Here is a 13259-nt window from a genome sequence, read left to right as displayed (position 1 = left end):
AATTGGTCAACTTCTGGCACTGCAGTATAGGAATCTGTAAGGAAGATACTGTATCTGGGAAACAGATGTCATGTCCATTAGCTGCCAAACAGGACAATGGAGACCTGAAAGTAATGCCCACAGATATCGCTGACACCATGGCACAGTATTTTTACGATGTAATGTCATCCATGACAGTTCTTTCACAATGTAACCCTATCCATTACAGTTCTTTTATGACGTAATATCATACATGAGTCCAGTTCCAGGTTTCCATGCATATCTCCAAGTTTGGGAGAGGAGATGTCTTGCTTTTGCCTCCAACAATAATGAGGTCTATAACCTCCCGTTTTCCATGTGGGAACTGGACACAGCATCAACTACAGGTCACGAGACTGCCCCAGGGCTAGACTTAATAAATTACGGTATGCTAGGGCGCCTTAACCCCAAATCTAAGGAAATCTTATTTGCTTTCTTTAATAAGATATGGAGATATGGGGAATATGTTGTCCCTTGGAGGGAATCCATAATGACCCCCATTCTTAAACAAGGGAAGGACCGCACATTCCCAGATGGCTAACAGTGTCGCTCTTGCCTGCTGTGTAGGAAAGACACTACAGCAGATGATCAACTGCCAACTAGTCTGGACTATAGAATCTTGAAATCTCCTCAGTTGTTTCTAGTATGGGTTTAAATGATATGGTTTCACTCTTGATAACCTCACCATACTGGAGGCAGCTGTACAGGAGTTATTCCTACAAAAGCAGCATTTAATATCCATATTTTTTGACACTGAAAAGGCATATGACACTACATGGAGAGAGAATATACTTTGTCAACTATATGACTGGGTGTTTTGTGGCCGCTTCCGCCTTTTTCTGTGGTCCTTTCTCGCTGAATGTTATGTTTTGTACAGAGTCAGAAATACTCTTTCCAGCAGCTTTCCTCGAGTTCATGGTATCTCACAGGGGAGCGTTTTAAGTGTGACTTTGCTCATAGTTGCAATCAGCACCATATCCTCTGCAGTTAGGAGTCCTGTGTACAGCTCATTGTTTGCAGATAATTTCTCTATTTTCTGCTCCACTTTAATCCCTTGTCTTCCTCTCATCAGTTACAATTGACACTTAAGACTGCAAGAATGGTCCATTCAGATGGGTTTTAATTTCTCCACACAGAGAACAGTATATATTGATTTTAACAATGGTTATTCTCTTTTTACAACTCCAGAACTGAGACTGAGGGACACTTACATTTTAAGGAGACTGTGTGGTTTTTACATGTGTTATCTAATAGCAAACTTACTTGGCTGCAACATGTCTAGGAGCTCTAAATAAGAGCCCTTAAACACTGAATATCATGAAATGCTTGAATGGGAAGAACTGGGGTACAGATGGATCCTGCTTACTGCAGGTCTGTAAGGGTTTCGCACAATCACGTATTTATTATGGCTGTACAGTCTGTGGCTCAACACGACCAACATATTTAAAGATGCTGGACTCCACACACCACGAAGGCATCACAAGCCACAGGAGCCTACAGGACATCCCCTACAGCTAGACTGCGTGCAGAGGTAGTGGATCTGCCATTAGCTGCTCAGTGGCGGTTCCTCATAACTAACCAGATGCTCAAGCTCCAGTCATTTCTGACTCCCTTCAACTATTAATATGTGCAAATACTTGGAATGACTATTGCACTCATCAACAAGGGATGAAACCGTACAATGTAGGGGCTAAGCAGCATTTATTGGATGTAGGAATGTCTTCAAACAAACAAACAAACAGAGGGAGGGTTGGTGCAAGGCTCTACTCTGGTTGTTACTTAAACAGAAGAATTTCGGATTTGACAGAGTGCACCACATTGTTCACTCTAGACTATGTTTTTAAGAATAAATTTATTACCATTTTAACTGAGTACAAGGACTTTTAATGTACTATGTACAGATAGATCCAAAGAGAGGGATGATACTGGCTGTTCTGTAATTTTTCCCATCTCTGCCTTCAGGTTCCGTCTGCCCAGTGAGTTCACTATCTTCTACACAAAACCCTAAGTGATTCTTAAAGCTGGGGACCAGATGAAGCGTGAACGAGGATCCAAATTCCTCATCTGCTCTGACTCGCTTAATGCACTGCAGGCAATCCAGTCAATGTGCACAGCAGATAGATCTGTTCAGAAAATCCACGACACCACTCTGCAGTTGCAAAGACAAAGAAAGGAGGTCTCATTCTGCTGGGTACCAGGGTACGTGGGTATTCCTGCGAATGAATCAGCTGATACGGCAGCCAAGGAGGCATGTACCCTTCTCAATCTAACTGACTGCCTTATCCCTCTGCACACTGCTCTGTCATTGCTGCAAAGGTCTGTCATGTGTCTTTGGGAGGAACAGTGACTGGGAGTGATGGAAAATAAGTTGCAATCAATAAAAGAGGCCGAGGACGTGGCACACCTCCTGGTCAGTTAGAATTCATGAACTTTGTTCAATGCGATTTCGAATAGGACACGGCATCCTGACCAATGGCTTCCTTCTCAGATGCGAAGAACCACCTACTTGTGATGCATATGGTGTGCTGATTACAGTTCGCCACATTTCAAGTGATCGTATTTTATGTAACGACAAAAGAGTACAAGCTGGTTTACTGACAAACCCGCCCTCAATTTTAGGTGATAATGAGCTGAACGTGGCACATGTTTACAATTTTATGTTTTGTCTTTTCTTCCACCTAAGCTTTTAGGTCAAAGCTTTTAGTAGGTTAGAGGATGACTGGCTCATTCAGTTATTTTCATGATCCACCAATCTTCTTTTTAGAACTTGCCTCTTATCTTAGTGGCTGTTCAGATCTGATGTAACTGTTTTTAGTGGTCTGCCTTGACTCACTTGCTCCACTGTACCGTTCAGAGGAATTGTCTATGTTTGTGTCATGTAAAAGAGTATGAGGGAGCTTATATGATCTCACACTGTATTTTAGGCTATCCCCATTTTGTGTGCTCAAGCTCCATGTGTCTCATCCAGTCAATCTCCAGGCACTGATGACCGTGATGTTGATTGTCCTAAAGATGCAATAACAACAACAAATGAGATATGAATTCTTTACTTATGATTTGTTTGTTTACTTTATTCTCATTCTTTTCTTCCCATGTAAGTCGCAACACTACATATCAAATACAAATATCTTGATGAACAGCTCTTATATCTTAATTTACTATACAAATAAATAGTTTAAAGAATAGTAAAAGCATATATTACAAATTTTAACACTGTACACAAACAATATATGATGAACAATACTGGTATTCAGTTTCCATGTGGATACTGTGCATACAAAACTGGTAACATATTTTACACATAGAACAAATTGTTTAATCTACATTATATTTACAACTAATTTTTTTCGCTCCCATATTCCATTCACTCGTCTATTACAACAGTAATAAATCCAACACCTTTATCAATAGCTAACTGTATGACATTTTTATGAAAATGGAATGACACAAATATCCTAATTGTCTTTCTTCATACGATTACTCGTCATTCTGTAAATAATGGAATCACGTCCAGGGTCCATAGTAGAAATAGCAGCTGGAAAAATTCAAACAGGTTCTTGAGAATTGCAAAAATTTAACAAACTGAATGCACATTAAACATAATAATATCTTGAGAAAATGAAACTAACTGCAAACACAAATTGTGAATTAGTACACCATTTGGGGGTACAGGGAAAGACTAAAACATCTGCCACAGTTACAATTTTCTGAAGTCATACCAAAATCTCACTACCTACCAGCTACTCCCATTTCCTCTTTCCCTTTCTACACCATACAAGATGCAAGAAATTCCATTTAGCTGACAATCACATGCACGGAGCAGTGGATGGCAGCCGTGGACACACCACACACCATTGACACACCAGATGCGTATTTCTAGTCTACTACCGCAGTACTAAACTCAAAATGTATGAAAATAGATTTTGTTCTCATCCACGTCCCACAAGGAGACGCTGAAACTGGCTGCCATTGTTTCCCAACACATTTCTATCACCCACTGAAGAAATTATTCATCACATGATGTAATTCTCATTGACAAACTGGTTTAATTGACCCACAAATATTATCCTTGAGTTCCTGTAATGTGTGCAGATTTCATGTGTACTCTCTATCCTTTAGTGCTCTCCACACATAGAAAACACTTGGGGCTAGATCAGGACTTTGAGTGGGCCAGACATTGTTGCTAATGAGACACAGAATGCATAATGAATTGCATGCAGATGAACATTGGCCTGATGTGCCCTTGTCAAATCCTTTTGAAAAAAAACCCACAGCTTTACTCTCTTTCACTCAGATCAGTAACAAATGGATCCAAAATGTTTCACACATATCCTTCACAGTTAACCGTGTCTTTAAAAAAAAAAATTGGGCCTATTATTTTCCAATCATGAAGGCGTTCCCCTTTAAGCACAATAGGTCTATTGGTGCTCCAATGTCTATTGTTTTATGGAATTAATATAGGTGTAAATGAAACCAAGCACCGACTGACTGAAAACAGACTGGGATAAGGATCCATTTTTCCATCAAGCACTTCTTTCAAAACTCCTTCGCAATATCTAACCCTGCACATGGGATCACCAGATTTAAGTTCTTGCACTACTGTTACAAAGCCCAAGTAACTTGGCAGGTCTTTTTACAGAGGTGCAAGAAATTTGAGCTTGCTGTGGAAGATGTGTACAAGACTTTTTAGGGGAATTTTCAAGGCAGTATGCAATGTCATTGAGATCAGCTTCTGTGAGCACTGCACATTGTTGTTTATGCTTTTTGTCATGAACACCTCCCATTTCACAAAATTTATTCACCAATTTGTGAATTACATTACAATCCAGAATTTGAACACCTGGACACTCCAGTTCAAACAATCTCTGGACAACGTGAGCAGACACTGTACACACCTACTAATCATAAACTAACGCATATTGTGGAATTAATTTTGTCTTGCCATTGTAGCATTTGCAGACTACACTGCAACACTCGCTATGTTTGTTTCACTTTCCGAATGATATTGGCTGAAAAGATGCATAGTGCGGCATTAACAGGGATAAGGGTAACCCATTCGACTGGCCCGCAAACACGACCTCACGCACATAGTTATCAGATAAATGGAATACTCTAGACATTCACCCTTCGAAGTTTCTAATTAGATCATACACACTTACCAACTCATCTCATTTTTAACAATTTTATTCTTTTTTTTCCTCCAACAGATTTCTACTTTAGCTTCATTTCACAACTTCATCAAAGAGCAAGCAACCAGTGAGACATCCCACACACATCAGCTGACTTCTTTCACCGCAAACAGATGAGTCTTCCATTGAAAATAAAAATATTCTGCTATAAAGCAGACAGTTACCATACACAACTCATCTTAGTGTCTTCCATTACCAATAACATTTATGTTCACTTATGGATACTGCTGCAGAGGACACACTAGATTCCCATCACTAATCTGGCAAAAGATCAAAGCTGTGGCCTTTCTCATTTACTTCTTAGCACTACAGTCCATGAAGCATTCAGGCCTCTAGTACTAAACTGGATTAACCTTCTGTCCTCAGATTTTTGGTCCTGCATTCGCTTTAAATCTCCTCCTATGTTTTCTAGGCTTTCCTCTAGCTACTTCTCTTCTTTCTCCTGGTTTGACTAGGAATATATTCTTCACTATTTTTGCTTTTGGCATTCTTTCTACATGCTCTGTCCACTTAAATCTATCTCTCTCTCTCTCTCTCTCTCTCTCTCTTTCTCTTTCTTTCTCTTTTTAACTTACTAGCACTCCTGCTTCCTCTTGTAGGTGTTCATGTTCTTCATTCTAAGTGGACATATGTTCTCTGTTTTCATATACTGGTACATACATCTTCCATAATTATTTGAAGAACAGTAAAACCATCACATCTTAATCCTTATATTGTCTATCTCCATTTCACTATTTCTACCCATTTCTTATTCGCCTTTATCTTTCCACCCCTCATTGTTTTTATAATTATCCATACACTTCTTTTTCATCTCAATCTTACTAGTAGATTACCCTTCTTTTCAATGGTGCTTGTCCGCAAACTGTTCCCCCTTATCTCTTAGACAACTGCCTCATTGTGGGATTGTGCTACTAGCTCATAGAGTCATTTTCTTGAATGAATCACAGACTTTCTCCCATATAGCTCACTGTTTATTTTATACCACCTGGGGTACCCTGGTTTGCTCAGGGAGTTTATATGAGATTGTGTGGTAGTTGGATTAGAAGGATAAACTTTGAAGTACAAGAGTTAAAAATTTTTATTGAAAACATATTCTAACTATTTACAATACTTGCTTATAAATAATATTTTTTATTTTGTTGTCCAGGGTGTACATGTACAAATTTTTCGAATTTCCTACACGAGAGCAAACTACGTATAGTTAACTGTGGGATAAGCAGGAGTTGCTGCCGCAATATTCTAAAGTTCATGCTTGTACTTTTAACTGTAAAACTGTAGGCTAAATCGATTGGAAATTGGAGTCCTTTAAATTGGAATGGCAGCTCAGTAGATATCAGTGGTATTCTATGGATAAATAGTGTGTCCCCCTTGTACTTTCCAGTTGTAAGTTTGGCTTTGCTCATTTTATTACTGACTGATGACCATCCTTGCTCCATTACATAGTTTTGATGAGTTGAGATTTCTGAGTAGTATGATCGGAGATCCAATTTTAAGTTGAAGACAGTGTAACGGTATTCCCGGTACTTGCAAAGAGTTTGGAAATTCTATAACGAAGTTCACACTTTCTTCAACATTTACCGTCGTGTCGATCAATTTGTGTATTCTGTCTTCTTCAGGAATTTTCTTTTTAATATTAAAGTTGGTATCGTCGACAATATTATTTTTAGTTGCCTAAATTTCACTTTCAAACAGCCAGTCCAGATTGGTATAACTGAACAATGTTAGGACATGACAGTGACAAATAGGAGCGGTGAGAGCAGATACCTGATGAGCTCTCACAGATATAGGGAAGTCGTCAGATAGTCCAGCAGCTGACTGTATCTGGCTCTTTGGGTTCTGGCACAGCAGCCTCACCCACCTAACATGCTCTTCAGGAGTAGAGCAAGCCAAATTAACTCGTGTGGCACTCGGTCAAAGGCCTTTTTGAGGTCAAGAAAGGCCAAGCGTAGATGTTTTTACTTCTCACAGTGCTTTTCGATAAGCAGGTGAGCTGCATGGATAGCATCTGTTGTCCCACAGCCCTTCACGAATCCACATTGATTGATGGAGAGACTAATATTTTGTCGGATCCTATTATCAATGATGCGTTCTAATACTTTCATGCTGTGTGACAAGGCATATTGGGCGGTAGTTGTTACATTCAGCTGGACTTCCTTTCTGCTTCCAAATTGGAACCGTTGTGCTACATGTCCAGTCAGTTGGAATCTTTCCCCCCTCAATGATATTAAAGTAATCCGTCAACCATTCAGCTGAATCCCAGTGTTTTGATTTCCACAAGTCTGCAGCAAGATCTTCTGGCCACTTTGCCTTTCCATTTTTCATTTTCCATAATGCTTCAACAACCTCATCCTTGGTGACTGGTGCAATGGATCCCTCTCCCGGAGTTAACACTGGAATTGGAGCATGTGGAAACTCCTCATTGCAAACTTCCTCTGAATATTTCCTCTATCACTCTGCTACTTTCTTTCTTTTGGTGATGAGTTTGCCTCCATCTTTGATTCCACAGGCACAAAATCGAAAGAAGCGGCGACAATGAGCCAAAACAGCAGACCCCATCAGCACGTGTGACAAACGCTACTGAAGAAGAAAAAGAATGTTTGGACAAATTTGTTTGATGAGTTTGTTTTCAGCAGTCGCTGTGTTGCAGAAATTACTGTTGAGTTTAATGACACTGGTTGTCTGGTCACCAGGATGTATGCCTTCACCCATTTGTAAAAGTTGTTGAGAAAAATGTGCTGCTGTTTCATCTTCCGATAGTTCAACAATCATATTTTTTGTTAGTCACAGTATTTGTATGTGTGGCCAGACACACGACTTTTTTTTTAAGCACGCACTGATCTCACCGCTGGTGTTGACTTGGGGATACCTGGAAGCATTTGTCGAAAATCACTGGATAGTATGAGGAGAGCTCCTCCCATTACTTCAGGGTTTCCCCAGAAGTCTTATAATGCTCTGCCCATGGCATCAAGTGATTTTTATGTACCTTTGTGCACTTGTCTCAGAAGACTGTCATCCTTCCATAAGAGTGCCTGAAATGCTGGATGACGCCAGTGCAAGTGCATCGTGTTGTTTCGCGTGTATTTCCAACAGCAACAGATCAATTAGAAATGTTTTCCCCAGTGCTGCCTGGCGCATCCAAGTAAATAATCCCACCAGTATTGTCGTCGATCTGGTTCATGTATATTGTAGATTTCCTTTAGATTGTCGCTGAGGAGTTGTTTGTAGTGAACAATGTATTGAAGTAGTTTGTTGATGGTGTGGCTTTTTTCCTTGGTCATTTCAAAGTTTAGCACACTGGTAGCATTTTTCACAGTGCTTGCATCCCAAGTTGTACTAACTTCTGGTGCTTACTGCTAAATATTTTACTTCTAGGCAACTGAGTATTTCATGGAAGAAGTCATCGTTCAATTCGGTGATTAGTTCAGGATGAGCTTCCTCAGATTTGGTACAGTATGTCATCACTCACATACTCTCTTTGAAGGCTTCCCATAGCTGCTTTCGATTCAATGGGTTACATGTTAGACTTATGGCAACTAAGACTCATCTGTTCAGCTGAGGTTATGAGTGAGGCTTCTTATAGTGTTAATTTCCAGTGGATATCATATCCCAGTAGTTCTAACTGTTGGCATACTTCTCTATACATCTGGCATAGGTAATCGTCAACAGTCTTGCGTTTTCAGATGTACTGTGTATACTCAGCCCTAGTGTCCCAGTTTTCATGATTCCTGGATGTTCTCATTGTGTTCCACAAAACAATAGGTAGGGACGTCGACAGGTAGTAATGTTTTTGTGAATGGATTAATTTGGCACAGTTGGTAAAAAGCCATTAATGTTGTGTTCTGAGATGGTTCACTTACAATTTTTCTGGCAAGCTTGCAGTTTTTCTGGTGGTGTCCTTTTTGGGAAGTAATCTCTCCATCCATTCTTCAAATGTACTGCTAGATGTTTCACAGTTGGTTTGCAGTTGTGTATGGCAAAACTGAAAATCCGCCACATTGCTTCGTTACTGTTTATGTATCTTCCCATGTGGTACGTGAGGATCTTGCTGTTTCTGTTTTGTTGTTCACTGTCTTTGGAAACTTGAAATACTGCCATGTCACTGTCTTTGTTCACATACTTACAGACATATTTGACAGATTTAGCTGAATTTCAGTATTGTACGCTTATGTGTGCTTTGAACGTTTTGGAAAGTAGTGTGCTACATGGTAATAACCATTGATTATCTGTTTCCAGTTTGTTGTTGCTTTCTATTCATATTTTTGCTGTGAAGCCATCGTTTTTGGGTTAACGGGCAGCACCAACAGTGGGGAATTCAGGAACATACCAAAAAGGCTTAAAATGGCACACAATCTTCAAGAACATTCCACAACATTCCTGAGTGTTCTGGAATGTTCCACAATGATCCGAGATGTTACAGGATGTTGCTGAACATTCTGGAAACTTCCTGAATGTTCCAGTCTATTCCTAATCATTCTAGAACATTCTGGATCATTGTGGAACATTCCAGAAAATTCTGGAAAGTTGTGGAATGCTCTCTGATGTCCTGGAATGTTCTAGCAGGTGAAACTTCCCAGCCCTTATATCTTAAAGTATAGCCTTCAGGCAGAAATGGGAAACTTCTTCATGGATGGGGGATGGAGGGCTACCTACCACACCATATAACTCCCTTGATCATAGTGGACTCATTTCCGAGTTTTAGCAGCACGCACACTGTACACTTTTATAATATATATTTATTACTGCTGCTCACTTGGACATATGACAACACAATTTATCACTGTGTAGCTGAAGGAATAAGTAGAGGATAACTGTGAAATGAAGGAATAGCGCAAAACAATTTTACTTGTGGTTGGCACAATTCATACATAAGCGCACCCACTTGAAGGTTAAAAAGGAAACTTGTGTTAAGTAAAGAGTTTAAGACCACAATAATAATACAAGATTTTAAACATGGCTCAAACAGCAACTTCACGGTAAATGATAATAGTTTTATCAGAATAAAATTTCACTTTAGAAAACAATAAACTTGTGGGATAGGAATCTGCCCAGTATTTTTAATATTGCCAGTAAGACACATATACAAGTAAATGAAACTATCTTAGTTTTCTGAACTGTTTCTTGCTACCTCAAGGAGGAAAGACGGATAGGTTTGGGAAAACAAAGCTGGAAGTTCAGATTCCTCAAACCTCACCAATAGAGGGATCCATTTGTTCTGACTTAGAGAAAAAGACCTACAGAAAGGGAACAGATACTTCCAAAAGTCAGGATAGTTTTTTGTAATTTTTGTGGCCTTATCAACAGTACTGAAAATTTCCCCTCTTGAAGGTAAGCATGAGCCAGTAATTTTGTCTTTTAATTTAATCATAGTAGCTCGTTATTCATCATGAATATTTTACTCACAGTAACTAAATATTGAAAAATTACTTACTTGATATGGCAATCAAAGAGAACACAAATGCGACCATGAACCACAGAATAATATTAAATATTACTGGATAATTTTCTGAGTAATCCTTAGAAAGATTCTTTGGCTTGGTCCAATTGACTGGCAGGTCCTGCAAGCAAAAAGAATGTATTAGGTGAACACACATTTGTCAAAACAATTTGGGGATATGTGAAGGCATTGTTGCACATCCAGGGCAGATAACATATGTCTGACAATTTTCATATTCATTCAGAATTGTTAAAGGAAGGAGGATATATTGTTTCACTCACTTGCACTTAACAAATATACAGGCAAGTTGGTCATTTTCCTAACACTATTTTTGCAAGTCACTGGTGTTCACTACTGCAAGAGTACCGACTACTACCTCACAATTCCTTTATTCCTCTTAAAATGTTTGTTAATCATCACAGTCCAAAAACGACAAGTTTCATAAATACAGGAGGCAGAAAAAAATGGCATATGCTACCTATTACTCATCCATAGCATGGTGGACTTTTTTTAAAAAGAGAGAGAGAGAGAGAGAGAGAGAGAGAGAGAGAGAGAAGTATGCAGTCACAGAAGACTTACCATCTATTCGGCGATTTCAAGGGCTCACAAATTAAAACAACATATCTAAAAGTTCCATATCTACTCCACACAAAAATTTCTCAACAGACTGCACTACAAGCAAATAGTGAACTTAGCAAATACTGAACTTAGTTTATCACATTCATAGGTTAAGTAGTCTTAACAAAAATTAAGTTAACAACTACCTTGCAATAACAGTAGAATGCGCGCGCGAGAGAGAGAGAGAGAGAGAGAGAGAGAGAGAGAGAGAGAGAGAGAGATTTTTTTTTTTTTTGTAGTTTCAGGGCTCACAACCACAGTGGTCATTAGTGCCCAGACTAAATTATGAATGCACTGAGAGGCACAAGGTTAAAACAGCAACTAAAAAGGACAACACTATAAAAGGCACATTAACAGGCAAGGGATTAAAAGAAAACAGCATAATCAAATGTCCTTAGACAGGTTTGTCAAGTGGATAAAACGAAGAACATGAGCAGCTGCTCCTGGGTCATCCGCTAAAATGTCATAGAGTACATGGCAAGCCAAGGTCAATGCGCAGTGTATTAAAATTCGGACAGGATGTTAAAATGTGGTGTGGTCAGCAATTGCCCACATGCGCAGAATGGCGCCGCAGCTGTCAGCAGATGGTGATGGCTGAACCGGCAGTGTCCAATCCGTAATCCGGCCAAAACGACCTCCTCCCGTCGACAAAAGCGTGAAGAGGTCGTCCAAGCCATGGGGAGAGGTTTCAAGGCCCGAAGCTTGTTTTCAGTAAGTGTAGACCAATCGGCCTGCCACAGCGATAAAATGTGCTGACAAATGACCCTGCTAACATCAGATGAAGGCACACAACAAAAAGCTGTCCCAAGGCTGGAGGACCACAGCCTTGGCCGTGGCATCTGCAGCTTCGTTCCCAGGGACACCGACATGGCCAGGAACCCACATAAAGGTAACCGGAGAACCATCGTCTGACAGCTGCTGAAGAGAGCGTTGGATCCGGTGCACGAACGGGTGAACCGGATACAGATCACTGAGGCCCTGGATGGCGCTCAGGGAATCAGAGCAGATGACATAAGCAGAATGTCAGCAGCGGCAGATGTAAAGAACAGCCTGATAGAGGGCAAATAGCTCAGCTGTGAAGACTGAACAATGGCAATGGAGCCTGTATTTGAAACTGTGTGCCCCGACAATAAAAGAACACCCGACACCGTCATTGGTCTTAGAGCCATCTGTATAAATGAAGATTGTATTCATGAACTTCGAAAGAACATCTACAAACCGCGAGCGGTATACCGAAGATGAGGTAACCTCCTTTGGGAGCGAGCTGAGGTCAAGGTGAACGCAAACCTGAGCCTGGAGCCAAGGTGGCGTTTGGCTCTCGCCCACTCTAAAGGCTGCAGGGAGTGAAAAATCAAGGTGCTGAAGGAGGCGATGAAAGCGAACTCCAGGGGGTAGCAGGGCAGATACATACAACCTGTATTGACAGTCGAAAGAGTCATCAAAAAAAAGGGACCATAAGACAGGTGGTCGGGCATTGATAATAGCCGACAGGCATACTGACAAAGCAGTATATCGCGCCGGTAGGTTAGTGGCAATTCACCGGCTTCAGCATGAAGACTCTCGGCGGGACTAGTATAGAAAGCTCCGATAGCAAGACGTAACCCCCGATGTTGTATAGAGTTGAGGCGGCGTAAGATGGACGGCCGTGCAGAGGAGTATACAAAGCTCCCATAATCCAGCTTTGAGCGGATGGACAACCGTGCAGAGGAGTATACAAAGCTCCCATAATCCAGCTTTGAGCGGATGATCGACCGATATAGGCGAAGTAGGACGGTTCGATCTGCTCCCCATGACATACCGCTGAGAACACGGAGGACATTTAGGGAACGGGTACAACGGGCAGCCAAATAAGAGACATGTGGAGGCCAGCTAAGTTTCCTGTCAAATGTAAGACCTAAAAATTTTGCTGTCTCCACAAATGTGAGAGTAACGGGACCGAGATGTAAGGACCGTGGGAGAAACTCTTTGTAGTGCCAGAAGTTAATACAGCCCGTCTCCTT

At 40.6% G+C, this 13259-nt stretch overlaps 1 protein-coding gene across 1 annotated transcript in view; it reads right to left on the bottom strand.

The window, feature by feature from the left end:
• Positions 1-3063: 3063 nt before the first annotated feature.
• Positions 3064-13259, bottom strand: part of LOC124596390 (ATPase H(+)-transporting accessory protein 2) — a 77345-nt gene continuing 67149 nt past the window's right edge. The window contains exons 7-8 of the mRNA XM_047135515.1: positions 10636-10762; positions 3064-3553 (exon numbers count right to left, since the gene is read on the bottom strand). Of these exons, the coding sequence (XP_046991471.1) occupies positions 3474-3553; positions 10636-10762 (207 nt within the window). The 3' untranslated portion in view covers positions 3064-3473. The remainder of the gene's footprint in view (positions 3554-10635; positions 10763-13259) is intronic.

Source organism: Schistocerca americana, chromosome 2, assembly GCF_021461395.2.
Source record: "Schistocerca americana isolate TAMUIC-IGC-003095 chromosome 2, iqSchAmer2.1, whole genome shotgun sequence".
NCBI classification, from domain to species: Eukaryota; Metazoa; Arthropoda; class Insecta; order Orthoptera; family Acrididae; genus Schistocerca; species Schistocerca americana.
Note: the sequence above shows the minus strand (reverse complement) of the source record. Positions and strands in the feature narration are given on the sequence as shown.